The 21,946-nt window shown below is 40.9% G+C and overlaps 8 protein-coding genes across 10 annotated transcripts; 5 read left to right on the plus strand and 3 right to left on the minus strand.

The window, feature by feature from the left end:
• The first annotated feature begins 97 nt into the window (after window positions 1-97).
• Window positions 98-5,000, plus strand: LOC117564333 (large neutral amino acids transporter small subunit 1). Its single transcript, XM_034243039.2, has 8 exons — window positions 98-264; window positions 982-1,275; window positions 1,911-2,106; window positions 2,875-2,977; window positions 3,040-3,307; window positions 3,687-4,011; window positions 4,071-4,195; window positions 4,255-5,000. The coding sequence occupies exons 2-8, from the start codon at window positions 1,064-1,066 to the stop codon at window positions 4,526-4,528; spliced, it is 1,503 nt and encodes a 500-aa protein (XP_034098930.1). The 5' UTR covers window positions 98-264; window positions 982-1,063; the 3' UTR covers window positions 4,529-5,000.
• LOC117564334 (PI-PLC X domain-containing protein 1) lies at window positions 4,482-7,673 on the minus strand. Its single transcript, XM_034243040.2, has 3 exons — window positions 5,700-7,673; window positions 5,369-5,642; window positions 4,482-5,314 (listed from the first exon to the last, which is right to left on the minus strand). Exons 1-3 carry the CDS (start codon window positions 6,655-6,657, stop codon window positions 5,077-5,079), a joined length of 1,470 nt encoding a protein of 489 aa, XP_034098931.1. The 5' UTR covers window positions 6,658-7,673; the 3' UTR covers window positions 4,482-5,076.
• Window positions 7,674-9,491: 1,818 nt separating this feature from the next.
• LOC117564951 (PI-PLC X domain-containing protein 3-like) lies at window positions 9,492-11,069 on the plus strand (the record flags this gene model as incomplete). The annotated part of the gene is made up of 3 exons (XM_034243905.2): window positions 9,492-10,281; window positions 10,340-10,598; window positions 10,667-11,069. Coding segments are annotated over 3 exons (1,452 nt in total), but the record flags the coding sequence as incomplete, so codon positions are not given.
• A 90-nt stretch (window positions 11,070-11,159) lies between these two features.
• Window positions 11,160-14,341, minus strand: LOC117565276 (uncharacterized). The gene is made up of 4 exons (XM_034244304.2): window positions 14,205-14,341; window positions 14,037-14,128; window positions 13,254-13,542; window positions 11,160-12,888 (listed from the first exon to the last, which is right to left on the minus strand). Exons 1-4 carry the CDS (start codon window positions 14,210-14,212, stop codon window positions 11,211-11,213), a joined length of 2,067 nt encoding a protein of 688 aa, XP_034100195.1. The 5' UTR covers window positions 14,213-14,341; the 3' UTR covers window positions 11,160-11,210.
• A 317-nt stretch (window positions 14,342-14,658) lies between these two features.
• Window positions 14,659-16,242, plus strand: LOC117565484 (gastrula zinc finger protein xFG20-1). Its single transcript, XM_034244586.2, has 2 exons — window positions 14,659-15,237; window positions 15,304-16,242. The coding sequence occupies exons 1-2, from the start codon at window positions 14,710-14,712 to the stop codon at window positions 16,231-16,233; spliced, it is 1,458 nt and encodes a 485-aa protein (XP_034100477.1). The 5' UTR covers window positions 14,659-14,709; the 3' UTR covers window positions 16,234-16,242.
• A 24-nt stretch (window positions 16,243-16,266) lies between these two features.
• LOC117565485 (nuclear protein 1-like) lies at window positions 16,267-16,785 on the plus strand. The gene has a single exon (XM_034244587.2). The coding sequence runs from the start codon at window positions 16,531-16,533 to the stop codon at window positions 16,750-16,752; it is 222 nt and encodes a 73-aa protein (XP_034100478.1). The 5' UTR covers window positions 16,267-16,530; the 3' UTR covers window positions 16,753-16,785.
• Window positions 16,786-17,749: 964 nt separating this feature from the next.
• On the plus strand, window positions 17,750-20,132 carry LOC117564952 (uncharacterized). The gene is made up of 3 exons (XM_034243907.2): window positions 17,750-18,978; window positions 19,037-19,682; window positions 19,748-20,132. Exons 1-3 carry the CDS (start codon window positions 18,389-18,391, stop codon window positions 20,090-20,092), a joined length of 1,581 nt encoding a protein of 526 aa, XP_034099798.1. The 5' UTR covers window positions 17,750-18,388; the 3' UTR covers window positions 20,093-20,132.
• Window positions 20,133-20,153: 21 nt separating this feature from the next.
• On the minus strand, window positions 20,154-21,888 carry LOC117563638 (probable serine hydrolase). 3 transcript variants are annotated; one of them, XM_034242046.2, is made up of 4 exons: window positions 21,708-21,888; window positions 21,402-21,545; window positions 21,284-21,319; window positions 20,154-21,219 (listed from the first exon to the last, which is right to left on the minus strand). In XM_034242046.2, the coding sequence occupies exons 2-4, from the start codon at window positions 21,405-21,407 to the stop codon at window positions 20,338-20,340; spliced, it is 924 nt and encodes a 307-aa protein (XP_034097937.1). In that variant the 5' UTR covers window positions 21,408-21,545; window positions 21,708-21,888; the 3' UTR covers window positions 20,154-20,337. The 3 variants fall into 3 exon arrangements, with proteins under 3 accessions (XP_034097937.1, XP_051858377.1, XP_034097935.1); XM_052002417.1 differs by having other exon boundaries at window positions 21,402-21,477; window positions 21,550-21,888; XM_034242044.2 differs by having other exon boundaries at window positions 21,402-21,494; window positions 21,550-21,888.
• Between the last annotated feature and the right edge of the window lie 58 nt (window positions 21,889-21,946).

The raw sequence follows: 21,946 nt of genomic DNA on the forward strand, positions 1-21,946 counted from the left end.
CTATATTTTATAAAAATAATATTCAGCTGCGTTATGCTTCGTGAATGTTTTCGTGCTCGTGCTTCACGTTCGCCCATCACTACTACGACTCTCATAAAATAATTGTTGTGTGGGGGGATCTGGGGGTTGTTTGGCTTGCTTGGCAAAAACGCCGGTCGCGCTCTCTCTGCTGTGGCAACTTGTGGTGGTCTCCGCCGAAAACAGTCTCAACGCGTTCCTCGAGTCGGTTGTGTGTGTCGCGGAATCAACTTTCAATTTATGCTGGTAAACTAAATAAAACGAAAAATTACTATGAAATAGTGACGACATTGTAGGATACGCATAAAGAGAGTGAAAAAGGCGCGTGGAGGCAGTAATTTAATGTGAAAAATCTACATTTATCTAAAATTGTGTGCACATTGGCCTTAACAACTGGCATAAAAGCTAAAGTTCAACAATGTGCGAGCGTTGGCAAATAAACAGCAACTTACAACATAATAAACAATATTTTTTAGGGGCTAACCATAATATTGGTTGGCTACAGAAGTATAAATGTACAGTGCTTATGTGGATAAATAAATTACCAAGAAAAATAAAAGTGGCACGCGACACTTCTGACACAGGTTTCACATTGCATCAAAATTGCGCGATTATTTTACATGTGTTCCACACACACACACAAACACCAGTGCGGGAATTTATGAGTATGCATGTGTGTGTGTGTTTTTGAGTTAACCAAACTGATTTTAGCTTAAATTCTAGAAAATTGAAGTGCTACGTAGACAAGGCTAACTTCAATTTAACTTGCTGCTAGTTTTCTTAGCTTGTGTGCAGTTTTTCAATTAACTTCAACTACTTATCAGTTATACTTGGTTTCTGCTATCGCTCGACCTTCTTTAACGAGATGATAATGGGCTTGTCTGTCGAATCTTTTCTATATTGATAGTAAAAAAAGTACCTCTATATAAATTGTTTAATTTATGGATTTCCTCTTCTTTAAAGTGGCAATGTCAGCGTCGCATAATTAATTAAACCAACCAAGAAGTATTCGAAGAAGTCACAAATAAGATAATATCGCTTAACAATGCCCGATCGCTATGCTAATGGTGTGACCAACAGCTTGGTCGAGCCCCCTGTTGCCAATGGAGCTGATCGAGACGCTGTCGAGCAGGACGATAATGACAAGATTGTGCTAAAACGGAAGCTTACGCTTATCAATGGAGTTGCCATTATCGTTGGCACAATTATCGGATCGGGCATTTTTATAGCGCCCACCGGAGTTTTCTTCTATACCGAGTGAGTAAAGACATTTTTGGATGTCTCGAAACAGGTTTTTGAAACTGCATTCAAAACCAGTATTAATAATTTATCATCAATTGATTGTGAAACGTTTGAGATGACGATAAATTAACGAGTACGATATCATACTATATAGTTCTATATTCCTTTTGGTTCAATAAACAGAGCGGGTGACCCACCCACTGAATGGGTCAATATCACTATAATTAATAGTAAATTGAACAACACACTAATTGATGCGAATTGCGAAAAACAATCTTTCTCAACTTGTTCTGCCGGATGAGTAATAAGAAAATAAAGCCTGCTGCCAATTGGGCGCCCTTGATGATGATGATGATGATGATGATGATGTGAAGAAATTGCCGGCAATAATTGCATCAGCTTTTTAAGTCGCCAGATACAATTACAGCAGAAAACCATCCGAAAATAAACAATTCTCATCGATAGACACACACAAAATCACAATCATTCACACTATGGGAATGTCTCCACTTGAGCCACTTGGAGCCACAAAGTGACCGCTACTCTGCCCATTGTCCAACCACTTGCTTATTTAGTTGTACCGCATTCCCTAACACACATCGTCCGTCTCTTTTTGCCCCCCTCCTTCTGACACTCTTTCTTTTCTGTAGATCTGTCGGAAGTTCGCTCTTTGTTTGGTCGGCCTGCGGTATTCTTTCGACTATTGGCGCTCTCTGCTACGCTGAATTGGGCACAAGCATCACCAGATCCGGTGGCGATTATGCCTACTTGTTGGTGGCATTTGGGCCACTTGTTGGATTTTTACGCCTATGGATTGCATTGCTAATTATCAGACCCACTACTCAGGTGAGCCAACTATAGTTTATATCTATTAACCACGTGTTTTATTGTTTTATTGGTATAAACAACAAGCATATGCCTTTTATTGATTGTTTTAATGCTGCAAATCAATTGATTAAAGTGCTCTATTCTGTCAGAATTTAATTCAATTTGCTGAAAGTTAATGTATTTATGTCGCATAGAATATAGTTTTAGTGCTGTAAATCAATTGATGAAGTGCAAAACTTAAAGCAATTAAATTATGCTTTGAATTTCAATTGATTCAACTTTCTTTAAAGCATATATATCGACAATTTGAAGATTGCAAAACAATTGACTAAAGTGTAGTTTTCAATCACAATTTAATTCAATTTGTTGAGCATTTAAAGCAGCTCAACTTTCTCCATCGAAAGTAAAGTCAGATGCATTCAACTGGAATCCAGAATTCTAGTAATCAGCTAAGTTGCTAAGCAAGAAAGCAGTCGTGACGCATATTTATTGCTCTACCTGTTTGCTGTTGTGATATTAATTAGTTAAATTCTTTTTTAAATACTGTATCTTTCGTGAGAAAAGAGCAAAACACTCCATTTATATGTAAGTAAACTTACTCAAGCATACAAAATATGCGAGCTCTCAATTTAGCATTTGCAGCTCAAGTTTATTTCCGATAGCGATTTCATTCTCCCACAAATCAATGAAAACACATTTAATTGCTTGGAAATTTGTTTATTGAACAGACGTGCTCAAAATAGCATTCCAAAGTAAATATAAATATGAATTATTTTCCATTTCCAGACAATTGTGGCGCTAACCTTCGCACATTATGCGGCCAAGCCCTTCTTCGAGGATTGCGATCCGCCCCAGAATGCTGTAAAGTTGCTGGCAGCTGTTTGCCTCTGTAAGTAAACTAGTTTAAACTTATGGATAAACTAGTAACTCCTTTAATTTAATTTTTTATAGGTTTACTAACGGCAATTAATTGCTTGTCGGTCAAGGTGTCGATGAAGGTGCAGGATATTTTTACAGTGGGCAAACTGCTGGCCTTGGTCATGATAATACTCGCTGGCATCTACTATATGGCCACTGGCAAGCTGGACAACTTTTCCAATCCATGGGAGGGTAACTACAGTGCCCGCAATATTGGCTATGCTTTCTACTCTGGCCTATTTGCCTTTGGTGGATGGAATTACTTGAACTTTGTCACTGAAGAGCTTCAGGATCCCTACAAGTGAGCTTAATACAAAGTGGCATGAATCAGATTGAATGGGTGAATGCGTATATAGGGGAAAAGCGTATACAAAAAAGAAGCCTGTCAAGAAGACAAATAGCTGGTTGAAGTTTTGCTGAAAGCGTTTTGCGTCATGCGCAGGCGACAGCAACAAGTTGCGAGTCGCCCACTTGTTGAGCGTCCTTGAAGCGAGTGGGTGACTGGCCTGGTGTGACTGTGGAGGCGAATGCTGAGTTTGCTTTCGCCCCCTAATGAATTCAATTTACACATCAGATGCAGCAATCAATTTAAGTGCCGACGCTGCTTTAATTTCTATCCCAAAGCGTACGAAACGTGTCTAATGTTTTACATATTTTTTTCGCTTTCTTTTCCTGTCTAGAAATCTGCCACGCGCCATTTGGATTGCTATGCCCCTGGTTACGGGCATCTATGTGCTCGTCAATCTCGCCTATTTTGCTGTGGTCTCCAAGCCCGAGATGCTCAGTTCGTTGGCCGTCGCAGTTACCTTTGGCAATAAGGTATTTGGACCACTCGCTTTCATGGTGCCCATATTCGTAGCATTGAGCACCTTCGGCGGTGTCAACGGCGTGCTCTTCACTTCTGCTCGTCTTTTTGCTACTGGTGCTCAGGAGGGTCATTTGCCCAAGTTCTTCCAGTTGTTCCATGTCAAGCAACAGACGCCCATTCCATCACTTATATTTACAGTGAGTTGTCAGTCGAATTAATTGCTTAAATGCTTGCTAAAGTCAACTGTTTATTGCAGTGCCTGATGTCGTTATTCATGCTCTTGACGGATAATGTCTACGAGCTGATCAACTACTTTAGCTCGGTGCTCTGGCTATCGGTGGTCGCCAGCATAGCGGGCATGTTGTGGCTGCGACACAAGAAGTGAGTAGCACAGTTATACCCTTTTAAATTCGTAACTAAATTATGTAATTCTTTTGCAGACCAAATCTTCCACGACCCATCAAAGTGCATTTGGCATTGCCCATCATCTTTATGACCTGTTGCGTCACCTTGGTGCTCTTGCCCAATTTCGAGGAGCCCTTCAATCTGTTCGTTGGCATTGCCATCACACTCGCCGGCATTCCATTTTATTATGTGTGCATCGCCTGGAAGGATAAGCCTCGTTGCTATGGTCGCCTCTCGAATGGCATGGTGAATCTGTGTCGCGCCATCTTCAATACAACCATCATCGAGTCGAATGAATCGCTTAAGTAAATATAAATGCACGACTCGAAGCAGCAGCATTTAGTTGGTTGGATCACTCAAATTAGATATTCTTTGCCGAGCATGTTTTTGTATGATATTTTGCGATAAGACGATAGATAGCATTTCTCAAATCCACAGTGGAAACATAAGTATACAAGTAATTGTATATTAGCCATAGTTTATATTTTGTATTATCATGGTATTTATTGTAGCGATCGGCAGTCGCTGGCCTAGCTCTTAAGTTGTTGCTAATTTGATGGAGTTTTTTGAGTTTTTCATATACACAAAAAGTATATATGTATGCATCGACTTGCCTCAGTTGTGACACTTTTAGGGAAAATAAAGCATAAGCAAAACCTAGTTGTAAGCTACAAACGAAAGTATCTTTATCCAAGTTCTGATGAAAACAATCTACATATAAATGTTGTATGGAGCTTATTCAGATGAATTTATAAATGTTATTAAATGCAAAACCAATTTATGAATTGTGTGAGTCATAACTTCAACTTTCATTGATGTAAGCGTCCGATTGGCTTGTCAAAGAATCTGATTTGTCTCTAGTAGACAATCTTGCGTCTATTGACATCGATGGCAGTCTCCATCAGCGTTGTGCCGCGTATAAAGTCGGCTGCAACAATATTGGCATTGTTGCCCAGTTCATCACGATACAGCTGTGAAATGCGCCAGTTAACATTGTCGGACATCTTTCGCAGTCCTCCATGTTTGTCCAGGATAACACCCCAAGTCTCGGGCGTAAGCTCGGCCATATCAACTACAGGACGACTTGAAAAGCGTCTGCAAAAACGTATTATTGATTACTGGAGTATTTTTGTCTACTAATCTACTCACGATATGTCGTAGCTGTTGATGAAACGCAAATGGGTTTCGAGACTTGACCAGGTCTGGACATTACCCCAACGTTGTTCCACGCCGCCGAAAAGCAGCTGTGGAAATTCCTGCACCATTTGATCCTTCTCGTAGGCGAGTATAACATTCTGCTGCCGCCTCCAGATGTCGTTCAAGGTAGAGCGCCAGGTGAGAGATGGATGCACAACTACATCACCGAACTGATCCCTTAAGTAGCTGACCAGCAGCCGATGCACGCCCAGATTCTTGCCAAAGCCTGCAAACGCAACGGATTAGCCTGGGAATACAGCTTCAATGGCTTTCATCAACTTACCCACTGGAAACTCTTTGAGGCCAAAGATCACAATCTCATTGGTTTCCAGCACAAATTCCTTGACCTGTTGAATCACCTCCTGCAATGGTCGTTGTTTCGTTATACCATGGTAGATGAAAAACTTCTCCTCCGATGGACGATAGTAGCCCACGCGAATGTCCAGATAACGTGCTCCATGCATCAACTGGCCTCGTATATCATCGTCTTGGGTGAGCGCGTATTTTGTGACGATACTTTCGCGCAGCAACGGATCGAAATTGGGACGATAAGAGCCAGAGTCATGTGTGCCAGGTATGAATAGATCTCGCAGACGCAGCTCACCCAGCTTGTCGCGCATCTCAGTCATCCAGCGTGGATAGGCACGCACACATGTCTTGGCGAGAATCTTCCCAGAGGCATCGATATAACTAGCCCAGTAGCCATAACAAGAACTCTGAGCCGTCACATTGCAGGAGAGCACGTAATCGAAGGGCACTCCCGTGGTGAACCATTGCGCCGCCAGACTAGGCTTGATGGCAGCCACAATGGGCGTGTCGCCGCCATTGGCGACCCAGAAGACGTTGCTCTTACTAGGCTCTGGACTAGAAGAAGAGCTTGCAGGGGTTGTATAGCCATTGATGGGCACATAGGCCACATTCTGTTCTTCGTCAGAGCCGCTGCCTTCTTCGCTGTTGGTTTGAAACGAAGCCAAAGGTGTACCAAGTGTCGCAGCACGCTGTTCAAAGCTAAGTGGATCCTCTGCAGTCAAGAGGACATTGTCGCCTTCGCGTGATGGCGCATTTTTCCACGAGACCTCCAGAAAACGTTTGCGTGCGCTAATTGTGAGCCAGAGTTTGAGTTGTTGAGCATCTGTTGGAGGTTGTGATGAGCCTACAATATGCACTGCATCATCCGCCTCTGCCAGAGCATGGCCAGAGATGCTTAGTAGTGCCAGGAGGATGAAGGCGGATTGCAACATTTCAGACAAAATGTCTTTTTCGTTGAATTAATGCTAATTTGCTATGATTGCGTTTAAGGTTAATCAGCGCGTCGTCACTTTAACACTTGTTGAGACGAGACGACGAGCAATTGTGTGCAACACAACCCGGCAGCGCCTGACAACTGAGATCAACTGTTTGCCACAAGCTCTATGCTGCGATTACTTATTTCGAAAAGAGGCGACTTCTAAGTATCTAAGTATATGCATAAATACATATATGTATGTACATATGTATTTTAGTGTGCCTGCCACCTCCAAGTGCTGCCGATCATGTCGTATGCGTAACAATAGCTTCGTAAACAATAGAACAAATCAACTTTCCCGTCTCGATTTATGCTCAAGTTGAATGCCTCTTGTTACTCACACAAAACTAGAAATGCGTAATTCCTATTATGTTTAAATTTTGAATTTATTTATTCGTTATGTTTTAAATAAATACAGCGGAAGTTTAAACGCGTTGCAACGTTGCCAATACTCAATTAGTTCAAGCTCAGAAATAGCAACGGAATTGTAACAAGTTTTGTCGATTAGATGATATACTAGTTAGCACTACTACCGATGATAATGATGCTGATGTCGATGTTCATGCTGATATGGCATGAGAACAACACGAGCAGAACAAAGACAGACATCAAAGTCTCACACGAATTCCTATAATTTAGTTGTGTGTACGCAAACTAAATACAATCAGATAAACAACAAATTGACGTTGTAATTGTTTGATTGTTTTGCATTTGATCATAAATATTGATAGGCAATTGTGCCAATTCTTGTGAATTGTGCTAATTAAATTCTCCTATGTGCTAATTAAATAAGTGTATAACAAGTTCACTACGCAGTATTAATTCTCACTTTTTGATATATTTATCACTTTTGCAGCTTTTTTTGATATCTCTTTTTTGTATTGTTTAATATTTCTGATGACTAATAAGCGGGCAACTCGCGTGTCCAACGTTCAAGACCCGGCTTTGTTCTGCGACTGAATCAAAGTTTAGCTGAGCAATGGTTTCATGGCTTGGTGTGCGATGGGGCAATAACTTTCTGTTTGCTTTTAGCGTTGATATGTGAAATCAAGCTTGAAATGGTACAATGATGTAAATTATTGAAGTGTGTAATTTTTATTAGTTCTCATCTATTCATTTACCTTTTTGATGTGACATATGCTTGGAAATAAATTTGAAAAATAACGAATTTGAACGAACAAATTACTGTGACAGTTGGTAAAGCAAGCTTTGCGACAGTTGGCAATGCTAAAATGTTTTAGTTATGTGTGAATGACAAAAAAGCCTAGTCTTGGCGGGCGTTCAAATGAGTTTGATTTTATGAATAGCATGGGCTTAACATGTATTTATTTCAATGTATATAAGTATAAACTAAAATAAAAAATAAAAATGAAATAACAGGATTTCATGATTTCATAATTGAGTACTAGCCCAATTGTTGTTTTGGTTACGAAACTTAGATTACACTCTAAGATTCTACTTCATTTGCAGAATTACAAAATTAAACGATAAATGTAATTTACGCAGCTCTTGGTTTTTGCTATTGAACTTGAGCATAAATCGAGACCGGAAAGTTGAAGTGTTGTTCTGATTACGAAGCGCATGTTACGCATACGCCATGTGCGCAGACCACGCAAACAGTCGAACTCAGCTGCCAGACTTTGCGGGTTGTTTAGTCTCGCCACGTGCTACGTCGCGCTTAACAAACTTTATCTTCATCAGAGCAAATTAACCCAAAAAGACATTTTGTCAAAAATGTTGCAATTTGCCTTCATCCTCATGGCACTACGCAGCATCTTTGGCCATGCATAGGTTCAACATATATTTATTGTAATGTATGTAATATAAAGCATAAAAAAAAACAAGTAAGAAAAATATAGTAGAGTGTTTTCGACTGTGAGATACCCGTTACCCATTTTGAGTAAAAGCAAAGTATTGAGGTAATATTCTCAAAATATACTGAAATAGTATACCACAAACATACTTAACATATATACTATAGAGTGCTAAATATACCAGATTGTCAGCCAAAGCATATAAGTCCTCTAGTAAGGCGTTTTTGCCCATACAAAAGTAATTTGTAATGAAAATAAATTCGACAATTTTTATCTGATCGCAACCAAATTTTCAGAAATCTAGCTTTAAAATTACGCTTGTTATTCGATTTTTGTTGATTTGCGGGGTGGAAGTGGGCGTGGCAAAAATTTGAAACAAACTTGATCTGCGTGCAAACATAACAAATGCTGTCGAAAAAATTATAGCCCTATTTCTTATAGTCTTATAGGATGACGGACATGGCTATATCGCCTCGGCTGTTTACGCTGATCAAGAATACATATATAATATATACAAGTAAAATAGAGGATTTCATGAATTTCAAGTTCGTAATTCAGGGTTAGACCGATTGTTGTTTTGATTTCGAAGCTAAGCTTACTCGTCTAAGATTCTGCTTTATTTGTAGAAACACCAAATTGAAAGATAAATGTGAATTACGCAGTTCTTAGTTTGTGAAGTTGAGCAATAATCGAGACCGGAAAATTGATGTGTTGCTTTGATTACGAAGCGTTGGTTACGCATACGCCATGTACGGAGCCCATGACAAACAGTTGAGCTCAGCTACCAGACAGTGCGTGTTGTTTGCAAACAATTGTCGGAAAGATTTAACAACTCGTTACTCGCTTATTAAAGTTAAACTTTATTAGAGCAAATTAATCCAAAAGGACATTTTGTCAGAAATGTGGCATTTGGCCATCCGCTTCCTGGCACTTCTAAGCATCTCAGGCCATGCTCTGGCAAATGAGGATGTAGTGCATAATAGGGGCATCACAATCTCCACCAGATGCTCAACAACTCAAACTCTGGCTCACAATTAGCGCACGCAAACGTTTACTGGAAGTCTCATGGAAGAATGCGCCATTACGCGAAGGCGACATTATCCTCTTGACTGCAGAAGATCCACTTAGCTTTGAACAGCGTGCCAATCATAGCAGTTCTGACGATGGTTATACAACCTCTCCAAGCACTGTTTCTAGCTCAGAGTCTACTCTATTATGGGTAGCAAATGGCGGCGCCACGGGTATTAAGGGTCACATCAAGCCTAGAAAGAAGGCACAATGGTTTACCACGGGAGTGACCTTCAATTACACGCTCTCCCGCAATGCGACAACGCAGAGTTCTTGTTATGGCTACTGGGCCAGCTACATCGATGCCACGGGAAGAATTCTCGCCAAGACCTGTGTGCGTGCCTATCCCCGCTGGATGACTGAGATGCGCGACAAGCTGGGTGAGCTGCGTCTGCGAGATCTATTCATACCTGGCACACATGACTCTGGCTCTTATCGTCCCAATTTTGATCCGTTAAAGAACGAAAGTATCGTTACAAAATACACGCTCACCCAAGACGACGACATACATGGCCAGTTAGTGCATGGAGCACGTTATCTGGACATTCGCGTGGGCTATTTTCGTTCGTTGGAGAAAAAGTTTTTCATCTACCATGGAACAAAAGGACAACCTTTGCAAGAGGTCATTCAAATGGTCAAGGAATTTGTGAAGAAAACCAATGAGATTGTGATCTTTGGTCTCAAAGAGTTTCCAGTGGGTAAGTTGACAAAAGGAATTTGAAGCTGCATTCCCAGGTTAATCCGATGCGTTTGCAGGCTTTGGCGAGAATCTGGATGACCATAAGCTGTTGGTCGAGTATTTAAAGGAACACTTCGGTGATGTCATTGTGAAACATCCTCTCACCTGGAATTCTACGTTGAACGACATCTGGAAGCAGCACCAGAATGTTATACTCGCCTACGATAAGGACGAAATAGTGAAGAATTATACACAGTTCGTCTTCCAAGCCGTTGAGCAGAATTGGGGCAATGCACAGACCTGGGAAAAGTTGGAAGACTATTTGAATAGCACTTAGTGAGTGAGACAATATATATGAAATAGCTATAATAATATTTCAATAACTAATGCTTCTTATTTCGCAGTCGCATTTTAGAAGTTCCAGTGGCTGATATGGCCGAACTTACGCCTCGTGATCGCTCAACAATGTTTTTTGACACACTTGGAGGACTTCGTCAGATGGCCGACAATGTTAATTGCCGCATCTCGCAACTCTATCGAGGTGAATTGGGTGAAATTGCCAATATTGTGGCTGCGGATTATATACGCGGCACAACTCTAATGGACACAGCCATCGATATTAATCTACGTAAATGGAATTTCCTTCGGGAAAATCCGGGTTTAAAGTACGAACCAACAAGTCTATCCTTAAAAGATATATTACTAGCCAAGAAATTAGAAGAAATAGAAAAAAGAGTGAAAGAGATTCAAATGGAGGTGAAGAATATTAATATTACTTCACTTTTGTACCCATTACTTTTCAAATAGATTTTAAACCACTTTTAATATATTCTACGATTCTTATTGAGTGATTATTCTATAAACTAATTGGACTTTTCCCAACGCATATTGTTGAAATTTTTTATAAACTTTTATTGTGAACATATTATACAAATATACATAAATGGTTTATAGTGTTACTGTTTCCATGTAGCGTTCAAAGGATTGTGTGAGCAATGTGTGATCTGGAGCCAGATGCGTGTCTGCCATTACGGCCAGTCGATATTTGTCGCCAAAGCGATGCAGATTCAATGATAAGCAAGTCTTTGATTGCGGCGGTCTAAAGAGAAGCACATCCTGCACCTGTTGCCCCCAGGCAGCCTTAAACTGTGTGTCTGCCGCACCGTAAATCTCTGTGATGGTCACAGGGAAATTGTACGAGAAAAAGTTGATGAAAATCTTTGTGAGCACATGCGGCAAAAGCGCCGTCAGCAGACTGTACTTGGTCTGGCCAATGGAGGCCAAATAGATCATGATTTGTTGTCGCCTAATGCGCTCCACAATCTCATGCAGTTGATGCGCCTTCAGTGAGTCTGGTGCGCCGAGTGGGAGCTGCAGAAAGACGACGCCACCAATGTGATCCGATTTGTCGCCACTGCGATCCGTAAAGTAGCCCTTAGAGATGGTGCGACAAGTGGTATTCAATAGAGCTGGCACAGCAGCCGTTTCGGCGAATGTCTCGAAGTAATCGTGGACTGCACCCGCCAGACAGGCCAAGCTAAAGTCGGACTCACGCAGTTTTTGGCCAAACATATGCTGATGACGTTCGCGCAGCAAGGCCCCATCGATGGAGCGACTAAACGAGACAATCTTGCGTCCAGCATAGGACTTCTTGTGCAGAATATTTAGTTCCTTTGTGGGCTGCACAAAGAGCACCTCAAAGATATTGCGCGGCGCCTTGAACAGCTCATAGCAGATCTTGACCAGCTCAAGCTGAGCGTAGATCAAGAGCGGCACATAGAGATGCAATCGAGCACAGTAGGTGCTGCTGAATGAGGTCTGACCACGAAGCACAACATCGCGGAATGCCAGCAGCTCGCAATAGCAATTGTATGGCACAAGGATCACATGATGCAACAGCATTTGCCACACAAATCGTGTCCAGGCCTTTGCCATATTCATCGGTTGCAGACTATGTCCGAGAGCGGATCGTGCCACCGTCCAGTTGAGATTACGCTGCTCCAGTTCACGTAACAACAGCAGATATATTGTCTGTAGTTGTCCGACCTTATTTCGATATCCAGGCGAACGACGATTGAGCTTGCGACGCATGGAGCGAGTGCGCCAATAGTTTAAACTTACATTGACCAAGACGATGAGCGCCAGAGACAGCAGCTGACTGAGATTACGTGCATCTGGATGCGCCTTCACATCATCAGGTGTGTCCAGCGATTCGAATTCATAGATAAACTCCTGCCAGCGACAACTGATCAAGTGGAGCACATGTTGCAGCAGCTTACTGATGTGCTCTGGCTGGCGTACAAAGTGCGACAACTGATTGCTGGGCGTGGTTAGACCATCCTGTAGATTCAAGATGGACTTGCGTTCGGTGTCCTGCAGCAGCAGCATTTCGCTCACATGCAAGTCCTCCTCCTCGGCAATGATCAAATGATGCACCTTCACAAGTACATAGTAGGGTTGCGTGGCCTCCGAGTTGGGTATGACTGTCACCTGCCATTGGGGCAAATCCGAGGGAATATACTTGGCAGCCAGTTCGCTGACATACTCCTGGATGTTGGATTCGTGGACGGGGCGACCTCGATACTTGTCTGTGCCAAGCAGTACATGGTTATTGATGTTGAAGCCACTAAAATGGAGGAGTTGGACTGGTTAAATAAAGGAAATTACTTGGAAATTTTAAAATTTGTAAACTTTTTCTTTATGGTCTTGTTTTTAACGATTCTAATTAATTTCAAGTGGATTAATCAATTTCAGGCCATAATCATAATTTTTAGTCTACAAAAAAAACAATTATTTTTATTTTTGATTATGATATGAAAAAATGAGTAACAAAGACTCTAACCAAGACCCTACAAAATCATAATTTAATTAGAGAGTTAATTCAAATAAAAAAGCTTTTAGCATAATTCAAAGAAATAGTATAATCAGACTAATTCATATTATTATAATAAGAAGTATCTCTACCCTCCATGCTTGGCAACATTTACTCACCTGCTGTCATTGACCCAGGCATACTGACCCCAGCACGTGACCAGCTTCTGTCGCAGTTTCGGGAACTTCAGCATGCCCGTCTTATCCTTTAGATCAATTAACTGCTGAGCATAAGCACGCTTGATCCGTTCAAAGTCACAGCTTCCCTCCACCTGGAGCAGAAAGTGAAAAATGCCCGCATTCTTGGGGGTATCGATTAGGGTGCGAATCTTCTTTGACTTTGATATGGTTAGATTGGGATACTTGATACTAAGCACATAATTGGCCAGTTCGTTGGCAAAGTGTGCGCCTGCAACGAAAAAAGTCGAAAATGATGATGATACCACAACAAATACTGATACTGATAAGCACTTGACACTACGACAATTTCAATGGGCATTAATCGAAACCCACGGAGCGGCCTTATCAATGGCAACGTTTTTATGAGTAATTCACTTGGTCAAGGTTCAGTTTTCGTAGCTCGTCTGGGTCTGGGTTCCGCAAAGGTGCAACAGGTAATCAGTAAACGCATCATATAGTATTGTTATTATTTTCTTTTTATAAACAATGCTTATCAATGGACATAATTGTGTGTGCGTATGTGTGCACATAAAGCCTCTCAAGCAAATCGTATAATGAGTGCGAATGCATCCTTTGGCTTTGGCTGTGGCTGACTGCGCGGTTAGTCAACCCATGCCTCGTTTATTTATAGTCGGCCTCTTTGATCTGTATCATTTATTGACCTATCAATAGCATCGTATCTGGGATGGGATGGAATGGGATGGTAGGATCGATTTTACTTACACATAAATGACAGCAGCAACAATGGCAGCAGCATCAGTGCCACAACGAAGCACGCCAATGTCTTCAGGAATGATAAAAACTCTTGCCAAATACTGCAAAGTATTCACTATTAATATTTATATTATGTACGTATGTGCATTATTCCGGTTTGCTGGAGATCTTTGATACCTTTCCATGATTGATACTATATTTGCTGTTTATTATTATATGTTCTATATATGTATTTGCGTCTATAAGTTCACATTCGTATTTCACTTTTGTCTATCACTTGGCACGCCCGTTCGATTCTGTGTACTAAACACGACTGATCTTTCAGCTCGTCAAAGCTTTGATGAAGTTGCAAATTCTCTTATCAGCACTTTGATTATAGTGCTCCTGTCGCTAGGAAGATGAAAGAGCAGAAGAATGAAGAATTAAATTTTATAATTTAAATAATTATGTATATATTAAAAAAAAAAATTTCTTTAAATTTGATGTAATCTTTAACTACAATAAATTAAGACAAACGACTGAATCATTTACACTGTTTGAATGTCGCGCGCTTTAATAGCCGTTCACACGCGAATGGTAAATGCAAGCTGTGGCCACACTGTGTCAACAGCTGTTGTGTATACAAACAACTTGTCGGCTTCTTACAATTGTATCTATTGTTATTGTTGTTTATTAACGCGAAATGACTGCAATGCTGCAATCACCCATTGTGCAGCCCACGCTGCATCAACCACTTCACTCAAAAGTGTCAAATTATTTGAACAATCAACGTCGCACGGGACAATTTTGTGATCTTTTGCTCGAACTTGATTCGGATGATGCGAACTGCACTTGTAGTGTTCACTTTTGTGTTGTGGCTGCCCAAAGTCAGTTGATTGGACTGAAGCAGCAGAAGCAACAACAATTTTCGATACACAATCCATTAAAGGTTACCATACGGAACTTTAATTGCACCATTTGCTTGCACACCATCGTGGATTTCTTCTATGAAGACATCGTATCTGTGTCCAAGGAACATGAATCCCACTTTCGTGAGCTGGCCAAAATTCTTGAAGTGACGGAGCTGTTAAACTTGTATCAAATGGAAGAGTTTAGCGAAGTTAGTACTTGCATTGAGCCAAACACAGCTGGAGTTGGGGATGTCGAGAATAATGTGGAACCAGCTCAAAAGGCGGATGTTGTCTTTGAAAACCAACAGAGCTACTTCAAGGTAAGATACCTTTATTAACATGTATTTCATTCATTCATCTCATTAATTATTGACTCTTCCATGCAGTTGAAGAATCCACGTGCTGTTAAGTCCAGCAGTAAGATCAATTACTGCATTGGCTGCGATTTCAAATGCTATCAGGTGCAAAAGATGATCGATCACATGACCAGCTGCGAGCCATCGCATCTCACGTGCTCCCTCTGTGAAGTTGGATTCTTGGACTTTCGGGAATACGATGCACATTTGCGTCGACATGGCTCAGATCTGCGCAAACCTTTCTTCTGCCTGCAGTGCGATAATCGCTTCAGCACTCGAGCAGCTTTACTCATCCATCAGCCAAAACACTCGACGGAAACTCCTCATGCCTGCACACACTGTGGTAAGTCGTTCAAATGGAAGCAGGGCTTGAACAACCATATGTTGGTACACAATCCTGAGAAGCAGATGCTCTGCGACGTCTGTGGCTACAGCACCACACACATGAAGGCGCTCAAGAGTCACAAGCTGTTGCACACCGGAGAATTCTTTGTCTGCAGTGTGCCCGGCTGTAAGCATCAAGCAAATCGCAAGGAGAACATGAAGCTGCACATTGAAACGCACAAGCAAGGTCGCGATTTCATTTGTGAAATATGTGGCTGCAAATTCAGCCAGAGTAAGAATCTCAAGCGACATGCACTGAAGCACACGGAGGGCGGCTTAAATCGCTACAAGTGTCAGTTGTGTGGCTTCAGCAGCCATCGCTCAGACAAGATGAAGGAGCATGTGCAGCGCGTTCACACAGAGAAGGCTGTGCAATTGGAACTGTCGGAGACTGTAGACAGCTCATTTGAGAACAAAATGCCAGATGATTTTGATTTGCCACTGTTGGTGGATACGGCGAAAATTGTCAATGGCAAAGAGACGAAGAAAAGATCACGCAAAGTCGCAGCTGAAGTGAAGCCGGCATCGATTGTCAAACGCCTAAAGACACTGCTACCAAAGGAAACTGTTGACTAAGAAGGAAATCTGTTAGTTACCATTAAACATTTTCATGGACTTGATTATTTGACTAAGGATTGTCGAACTAATTAATGCTCTACTTGCAAATCGAAATAAAATTACGCAGCTGAGCACTTGTTTTTGAGAGTGCAGAGAAAAACTCAGCTACTTGATGAATGTGATTGCTGTAGGAGCTTTCCTCTCACACGCTGCAACGAAGTTACAGTCATTGTTGTGTCAGACATCGAGTCGTAGAGACGTAGAATTCACAAAGCTAAAGCATTTCTTGGGAACATCCGAAGAACTTTATCTACAATGTCTGAGGCGCATTTTGACGAATATGAACACTATAATTTCGATCATGACAAGCACATATTCTCGGGTCACAGCGGCAAGCAGCGATCGAAGAAAGAAGCCAGCATTCATACAAATCATTTTGATCCCTCGGGTCATTCTAGAAAGATTTTAACCAAGCTGATAAACACCAACAACAACAAAAAAGCTTCCAACAATTACATTTTGATGAATGAAAAGTGAAAAGTAACACTAGAAAGTAAATGTATTACTTTCAACAAATTTAGTAACTATTTGTAGATATTGTATTTAAAAATAAAAAGAAATTAAAAAACTAATTATAATGATTTGTATACCTCAAATATAGTGAAAAGAAAATATTTTGTTTTATAGCGGAGATAATAGATTTGGTTGCTTAATCCTCTATACATTAAGAAACTTACCTGTTAAACTACAATCTGCAGCAGTCTATAATTATAGAGTACTCTTTTGAATGTGTAGAATATTTAATAGAAAACAGGTTCACCCTAATACTTGTAGTCTTTTTTTCAATTGCTTTATATTATGTGGATGTTTATATTTGGTAAACAATGAATGAGCAGTTGATCAGGTGTTTTGTCTATGCATAAATAATTATTATTATTAACAACATTCTACATTTAATGTGATGCATTTCAGATGCCTAAATAAAAGTTGAAAGCTTTATGCCAATTTCACAATGCGAAATTCCGAACAGTTTACATATATTTATTTAGATTTATTATTTATCAATTTATTACTAACATTTCGCTAATACGAATTTATAGCTTTTATTTACACCTTCTTGTTAAACCTTACAACTTAATAGCTAATACGTTTTTAATGCTGCTACTGTGTTAATTGGTAGTAGGAATGAACGAATAGTAGTAGATTACCAAGTGTAAAATTTAGTATTATTTAAATGATCTATCATTTAAATATCTAAATAATTATAATTTCTCATTCATCTGTTTTCTACAATTCCAAGAAATTTCATATTCTCTAAGGCCGGGAAGAAACCTTTTATTACTTTCCCTTAGGTAAACAATTGATCGTTGTGGGTGGCTTTGGATCACTCGCAGCATTTTGTTGACACCAAAAGCTAACATCTTGATATTTCACTATTTTTATTGGTGGCAGATTTCTTTCTCCCGCCTTAATGAAATGCCCACGCTTCTAGTTTTTCTAGGCGTTGTATATAAATATAATATAACATGTATCGTGACAATGTGCATGGCACACGCCATGCCCCGAGATTAGGGTTGGGCTTGGCGCACGGCTAGGCTCATTGATATTAGGGCTTCCGCTAAATGCTCGGCAGATTGATATTAATATTCTATTTCTTTCCCTCTCTCTATCTCTTTCCCTCTCTGAAGGAGATCATGTTGCTCACTTTCACCGCGAAAAATAAAAAAGAATTTGAGATAAACAAGTGAAGGCACATGGTGAATTTTTGAGAAATGGAATGAATGGATCGATGCGAGTAAACGAGATGGAGATAGAGATGGATATACTTGTTAATTGGTAGTGCATTCGGTGTCGAATGAACCGTTAAATTGAAACTGGAGCAGTGGCCCAATATCGAAGTCTATGCGCTGTCCATAGATTAGCACCTTTTGGCGCTTGCTCGAGTCGAGACGTAGATGTTCTAGATACTGTATCTTTTGGCCCTGAGAAGATACATTTCTCTGGTGTTTAGCACCAATCAATCGATAGCATTTCAACTGACTTTTTCTGGACGATCACATGCGGTTCTATGCTCAGTTTGGAAGTGGATGCCCAGCCGAACGGCAGCTGTGCTCTTTGCGAAAAATAGGATAACAATACCGATAACGTGCAACTAAAAGGATACTCAGCAACCATGTTAGCATACTCCGATATGTCGACAAAACCGCAACGAAAGCGTCTAACTGGCATCTGGGCATTTGTTTTGGCCCTGCTGCTCTTCGCATTCACACTCGTTGGCGTTGCCATTCTGGAAGCTGGACGTACACATTCCCAGATGGAACATGAACCGAGTGTCGCGAATGTGTTTCTTGTAAGTCGCCTGTGGTCGCACTTTAGAACACCGGCCAATGAAACAGACGATGCGGTGACAGCCACAGTAGAGCGCATAGCGAGAGAAGCAACTAATGCCACACACAGCAATAACTACTACGAGGAGCAAAATGCTGTTGTGGTCAATTCAGAGAGTGCACAACCCATACTTGCCCAACGACAGGATGCATTTGGTCCGCCAGAAAGCAGATTGGATTCGTACGAGGCGGATCCGGTTTACAATACTGCTGAGGATTATGAACAGACGCCCGACGAGGGCAGAGCATCCCAGGCACGTCCCTATGACTCGTACTACGGCCAATGGGGCTACAACTCCAAGACACCAGCTCCAGCTACCGCAGCTGCAGCCTCAAGTGTCTACAATAATCGCAAGTTGCCGCCAACTTCCAATCGGTAAGAAATGATACGAAGAAAAAATATATAAAGACAACTAATAATTTCTTATGTACAGTTCTCCATATTCATCCTACGAAGACGATGTATATGACTATCCTATGGGCTACCAGCCTCGTCCGCTAGCTGAGGGCGCTGCGAAGCAAGTAGTCGCTTCGCAAAACACTGCAATGACCCAGGCACCAGTATCAACGGAATCAACGCTGGTGGTCTTCTTGAAGAGTTTAAAGCAAATCTGGGATCTGTATCAGGCATTGACGAGTGCTTGGGGTGCTGTATCGCAGCGTCATCAAGACAATAGCGAGAAGCTGAAGAAGGAGCGCTTGGAAAAGCAGCGACTGCGCCAACAGCAGCAACAAAAGTTGAAGGCCAACTCTAAGAAACCGGCTCGCAACGAGGGCGATAAGAACAAGAAGCCTAAGACAACTACATCTACGACAACAACCACAAGCACATCCACGACAACAGAGTCTGACGAATCCGAAGAGGAGGCAACAGCAGCACCTGCCAAGTCCGAGCCGGCAAAGGGTGCTAAGGGAGACGATGCCGCTGAGAATTCGGTGCGTGGATTGCGTCAGAAACGTGAAACGCAAGAGGAGAACACAGATGTGGGCGAGGGACGTTATATCAAGGGTGATCCGCTCAAGGGCTACTACGATTTCGTCATCACAGAGGGCTCCTATAAGTTCTGGGCCGTCTTCCAGGTAAACTAGGCTTATTTAGCTACGTTTTCTATTGATAATAACTGCATTATCGTCTTTCTTCTCAGGTTGGCACTGCGCTGTTGATCATCTACTCCACTTTCGCTGCCATCTACTACTCCAAGGTGAATCCATTGACCAGTGATTACGATTACCAAGATTACCTGGGCGCTGGACGTTCGATGACTGGCGGCGATGATGATTTTGTCGACGACAGTGATACTCCAGTCCAGGCAACTTCACCCACATCTCGTATCATGGACTGGATACCACGCACAGCGCATTCTCTGAAATTTATTTTAGATGCCATTGATAAAATACCATTAGATCATGACCAAAGAGCGGAGAAGGGTTGGTCAACGGGGAGCAGCGATGAGACTGTGTCGTCAGTAGAGTCAACAGGGGATAACTAATTTTAAATATTTATGAAAATAAAATCTCGTGAAACAAAATCCGATTGCTGCACTTTTTTATTATGAGGAAAATCTAAAAGTTTTATAAAAATAATCAAAGTATTAATATTTACGTTGGAAGAGTTAGAATAGCTACTAAATAGTCATAGTTTCATATGTTGAAATTAATATATGATTGATTCATTTAGTTAAATTTGTATTTACAATGGGAATCACACATTTGAATTAAGTTTTACGAGATATTTTTAGAGCTTACTATTAGTTGTATGACCAGGATCTTCCCATCTACTGGGTGGTCTACACTTGTTTATAAATGGTACTATCCAAGCAGCCAGCTGCTCTGGATACTCGATATGTGCATGATGTGATCCCTTGGCCAAATGGTATTCAAAGTTGGGATTATTAGCGCGCAAGATGTCAAGAACTTGAATGTTCTCGTGATTCAGCAAATTCGAGCCATCCGCCTTGATCACCAGGTAAGGAATATTCTTAATGCGTTTGTACAGATCTAAAGTAATATTATACTCAATTGTATAAGTAGTTATGTGTGAAGGTCGAAGATCTCTCGATAAGTAAAACTTGTTGGATTCTTGTGCAGCAGGCACCAGGCATCGATCAAGTAGATCTTGGGCATCCGCCTCACTGACCAAAGGAGCTGTTGGCCAGCGCATTTTTTGCAGTTGCTCTGCCGTAAACAATTGGACAGCTCGCGGTGGTCTTAACATGCTCTCCACTGACTTGACCAATACTTTGATATAATACTCATTTGACTTCAACCGTATGTTTAGCATATCAATCGAAATCAGCAAATCAACATGATCTCCTGGATGTAAGGCAGCATATAAATTACAGACGACGCCGCCTAATGAGTGACCCATTAGCGAAACACGCTTCCATTTAAAATGCAACACTACACGACGTATGACGCTGACCCAATCCTCAAGAGAATACTGCATGCCGTCCGGATAAGGTGAGGAACGTCCATGACCGGGCTGCTCAATGCAAAGCACGCCTAAGTGCTGGGGCAACAGAGGCAGGAGGCGGGCAAAGGTGCCCAGGTTATCCAGAAGTCCGTGAACGGCAAGCAGGGGCCGAACTTGACGATTGCCATACCAACGGCAAGATAGCTGCGGGTCATAAAAAACTCATGATGTTGGTTGACCAAAAGAGAATATTTGAGTTACAGCTTACTTGACCCCAAGGCACAGCTATCTCAATGTCTTCAAACTGTAAGTAGGAAATGTGATGGCATTACATTTACCATTACCAAATATTTTGTTAATTAAATTTATGAATTATGAATATTTACCTCCATATTGAAGACGCACGAGCTCTCGATTAGCTCAAAGTTTAATCTGAGCAATTTTTGATAGTGTTCTTAGACCCTTTATTTATGAAATAGCTGAATAAGAGTCTAGTATTAAATCAGCAACTATTGTAAATCGGTCGCTACCTACACGAATTGATTATAGAATTTTTATTTTGCCCTTCAATTCTATAATAGCAATAAGTTTCGTCTGTATTTTCCAACATATTAATTTAAATTTTAGAAGTAGATTGGATCTCGATATTTTCCAGACCAAAAATGATGGGTGTATTATAGTCAGAACTTAACTGTAGTTTTCTTATTTGTTTATTAATTAATAAATTTAGTTAGTTAGGCTTATTGCTTAACTTTATTTAGAACTTCGAGCTTAACAAATTCACGCAATATATTATTAATTTTCTTGTAAAGCAAATTATTGATAATAAATTAAAACATTAAAAAAATAACAAATAGAAATTTCAAACGAACTGAACTCAATGATTGCCATTCAGCATATAACGCGTGCATTAGTGACACTCACAGCAATT

Source organism: Drosophila albomicans, chromosome 2L (assembly GCF_009650485.2).
Source record: "Drosophila albomicans strain 15112-1751.03 chromosome 2L, ASM965048v2, whole genome shotgun sequence".
Taxonomy (NCBI): Eukaryota; Metazoa; Arthropoda; class Insecta; order Diptera; family Drosophilidae; genus Drosophila; species Drosophila albomicans.

What these genes read in the sequence shown, in the direction of transcription:
- LOC117563638 (XM_034242046.2), bottom strand. An exon ending in TAGCTGTGCCTTGGGGTCAA is followed by an intron (nt 21,220 to 21,283) that starts GTAAGCTGTAAC and finishes TATGACCCGCAG; the next exon opens with CTATCTTGCCGTTGGTATGG.
- LOC117565484 (XM_034244586.2), top strand. Translation starts at nt 14,710, where the DNA reads ATGACTGCAATGCTGCAATCACCCATTGTGCAGCCCACGCTGCATCAA. An exon ending in ACCAACAGAGCTACTTCAAG is followed by an intron (nt 15,238 to 15,303) that starts GTAAGATACCTT and finishes TCTTCCATGCAG; the next exon opens with TTGAAGAATCCACGTGCTGT.
- LOC117565276 (XM_034244304.2), bottom strand. An exon ending in GTTGCTGCTGTCATTTATGT is followed by an intron (nt 13,543 to 14,036) that starts GTAAGTAAAATC and finishes TTTTCGTTGCAG; the next exon opens with GCGCACACTTTGCCAACGAA. An exon ending in GCCTGGGTCAATGACAGCAG is followed by an intron (nt 12,889 to 13,253) that starts GTGAGTAAATGT and finishes CCTCCATTTTAG; the next exon opens with TGGCTTCAACATCAATAACC.
- LOC117564334 (XM_034243040.2), bottom strand. Translation starts at nt 6,657, where the DNA reads ATGTTGCAATCCGCCTTCATCCTCCTGGCACTACTAAGCATCTCTGGC. An exon ending in CCTCAAAGAGTTTCCAGTGG is followed by an intron (nt 5,643 to 5,699) that starts GTAAGTTGATGA and finishes TTGCGTTTGCAG; the next exon opens with GCTTTGGCAAGAATCTGGGC. An exon ending in ATCAACAGCTACGACATATC is followed by an intron (nt 5,315 to 5,368) that starts GTGAGTAGATTA and finishes ACGTTTTTGCAG; the next exon opens with ACGCTTTTCAAGTCGTCCTG.
- LOC117564333 (XM_034243039.2), top strand. Translation starts at nt 1,064, where the DNA reads ATGCCCGATCGCTATGCTAATGGTGTGACCAACAGCTTGGTCGAGCCC. An exon ending in TTATCAGACCCACTACTCAG is followed by an intron (nt 2,107 to 2,874) that starts GTGAGCCAACTA and finishes TTCCATTTCCAG; the next exon opens with ACAATTGTGGCGCTAACCTT. An exon ending in TTGTGGCTGCGACACAAGAA is followed by an intron (nt 4,196 to 4,254) that starts GTGAGTAGCACA and finishes ATTCTTTTGCAG; the next exon opens with ACCAAATCTTCCACGACCCA.
- LOC117565485 (XM_034244587.2), top strand. Translation starts at nt 16,531, where the DNA reads ATGTCTGAGGCGCATTTTGACGAATATGAACACTATAATTTCGATCAT.
- LOC117564952 (XM_034243907.2), top strand. Translation starts at nt 18,389, where the DNA reads ATGTTAGCATACTCCGATATGTCGACAAAACCGCAACGAAAGCGTCTA. An exon ending in TTGCCGCCAACTTCCAATCG is followed by an intron (nt 18,979 to 19,036) that starts GTAAGAAATGAT and finishes TCTTATGTACAG; the next exon opens with TTCTCCATATTCATCCTACG. An exon ending in AGTTCTGGGCCGTCTTCCAG is followed by an intron (nt 19,683 to 19,747) that starts GTAAACTAGGCT and finishes CTTTCTTCTCAG; the next exon opens with GTTGGCACTGCGCTGTTGAT.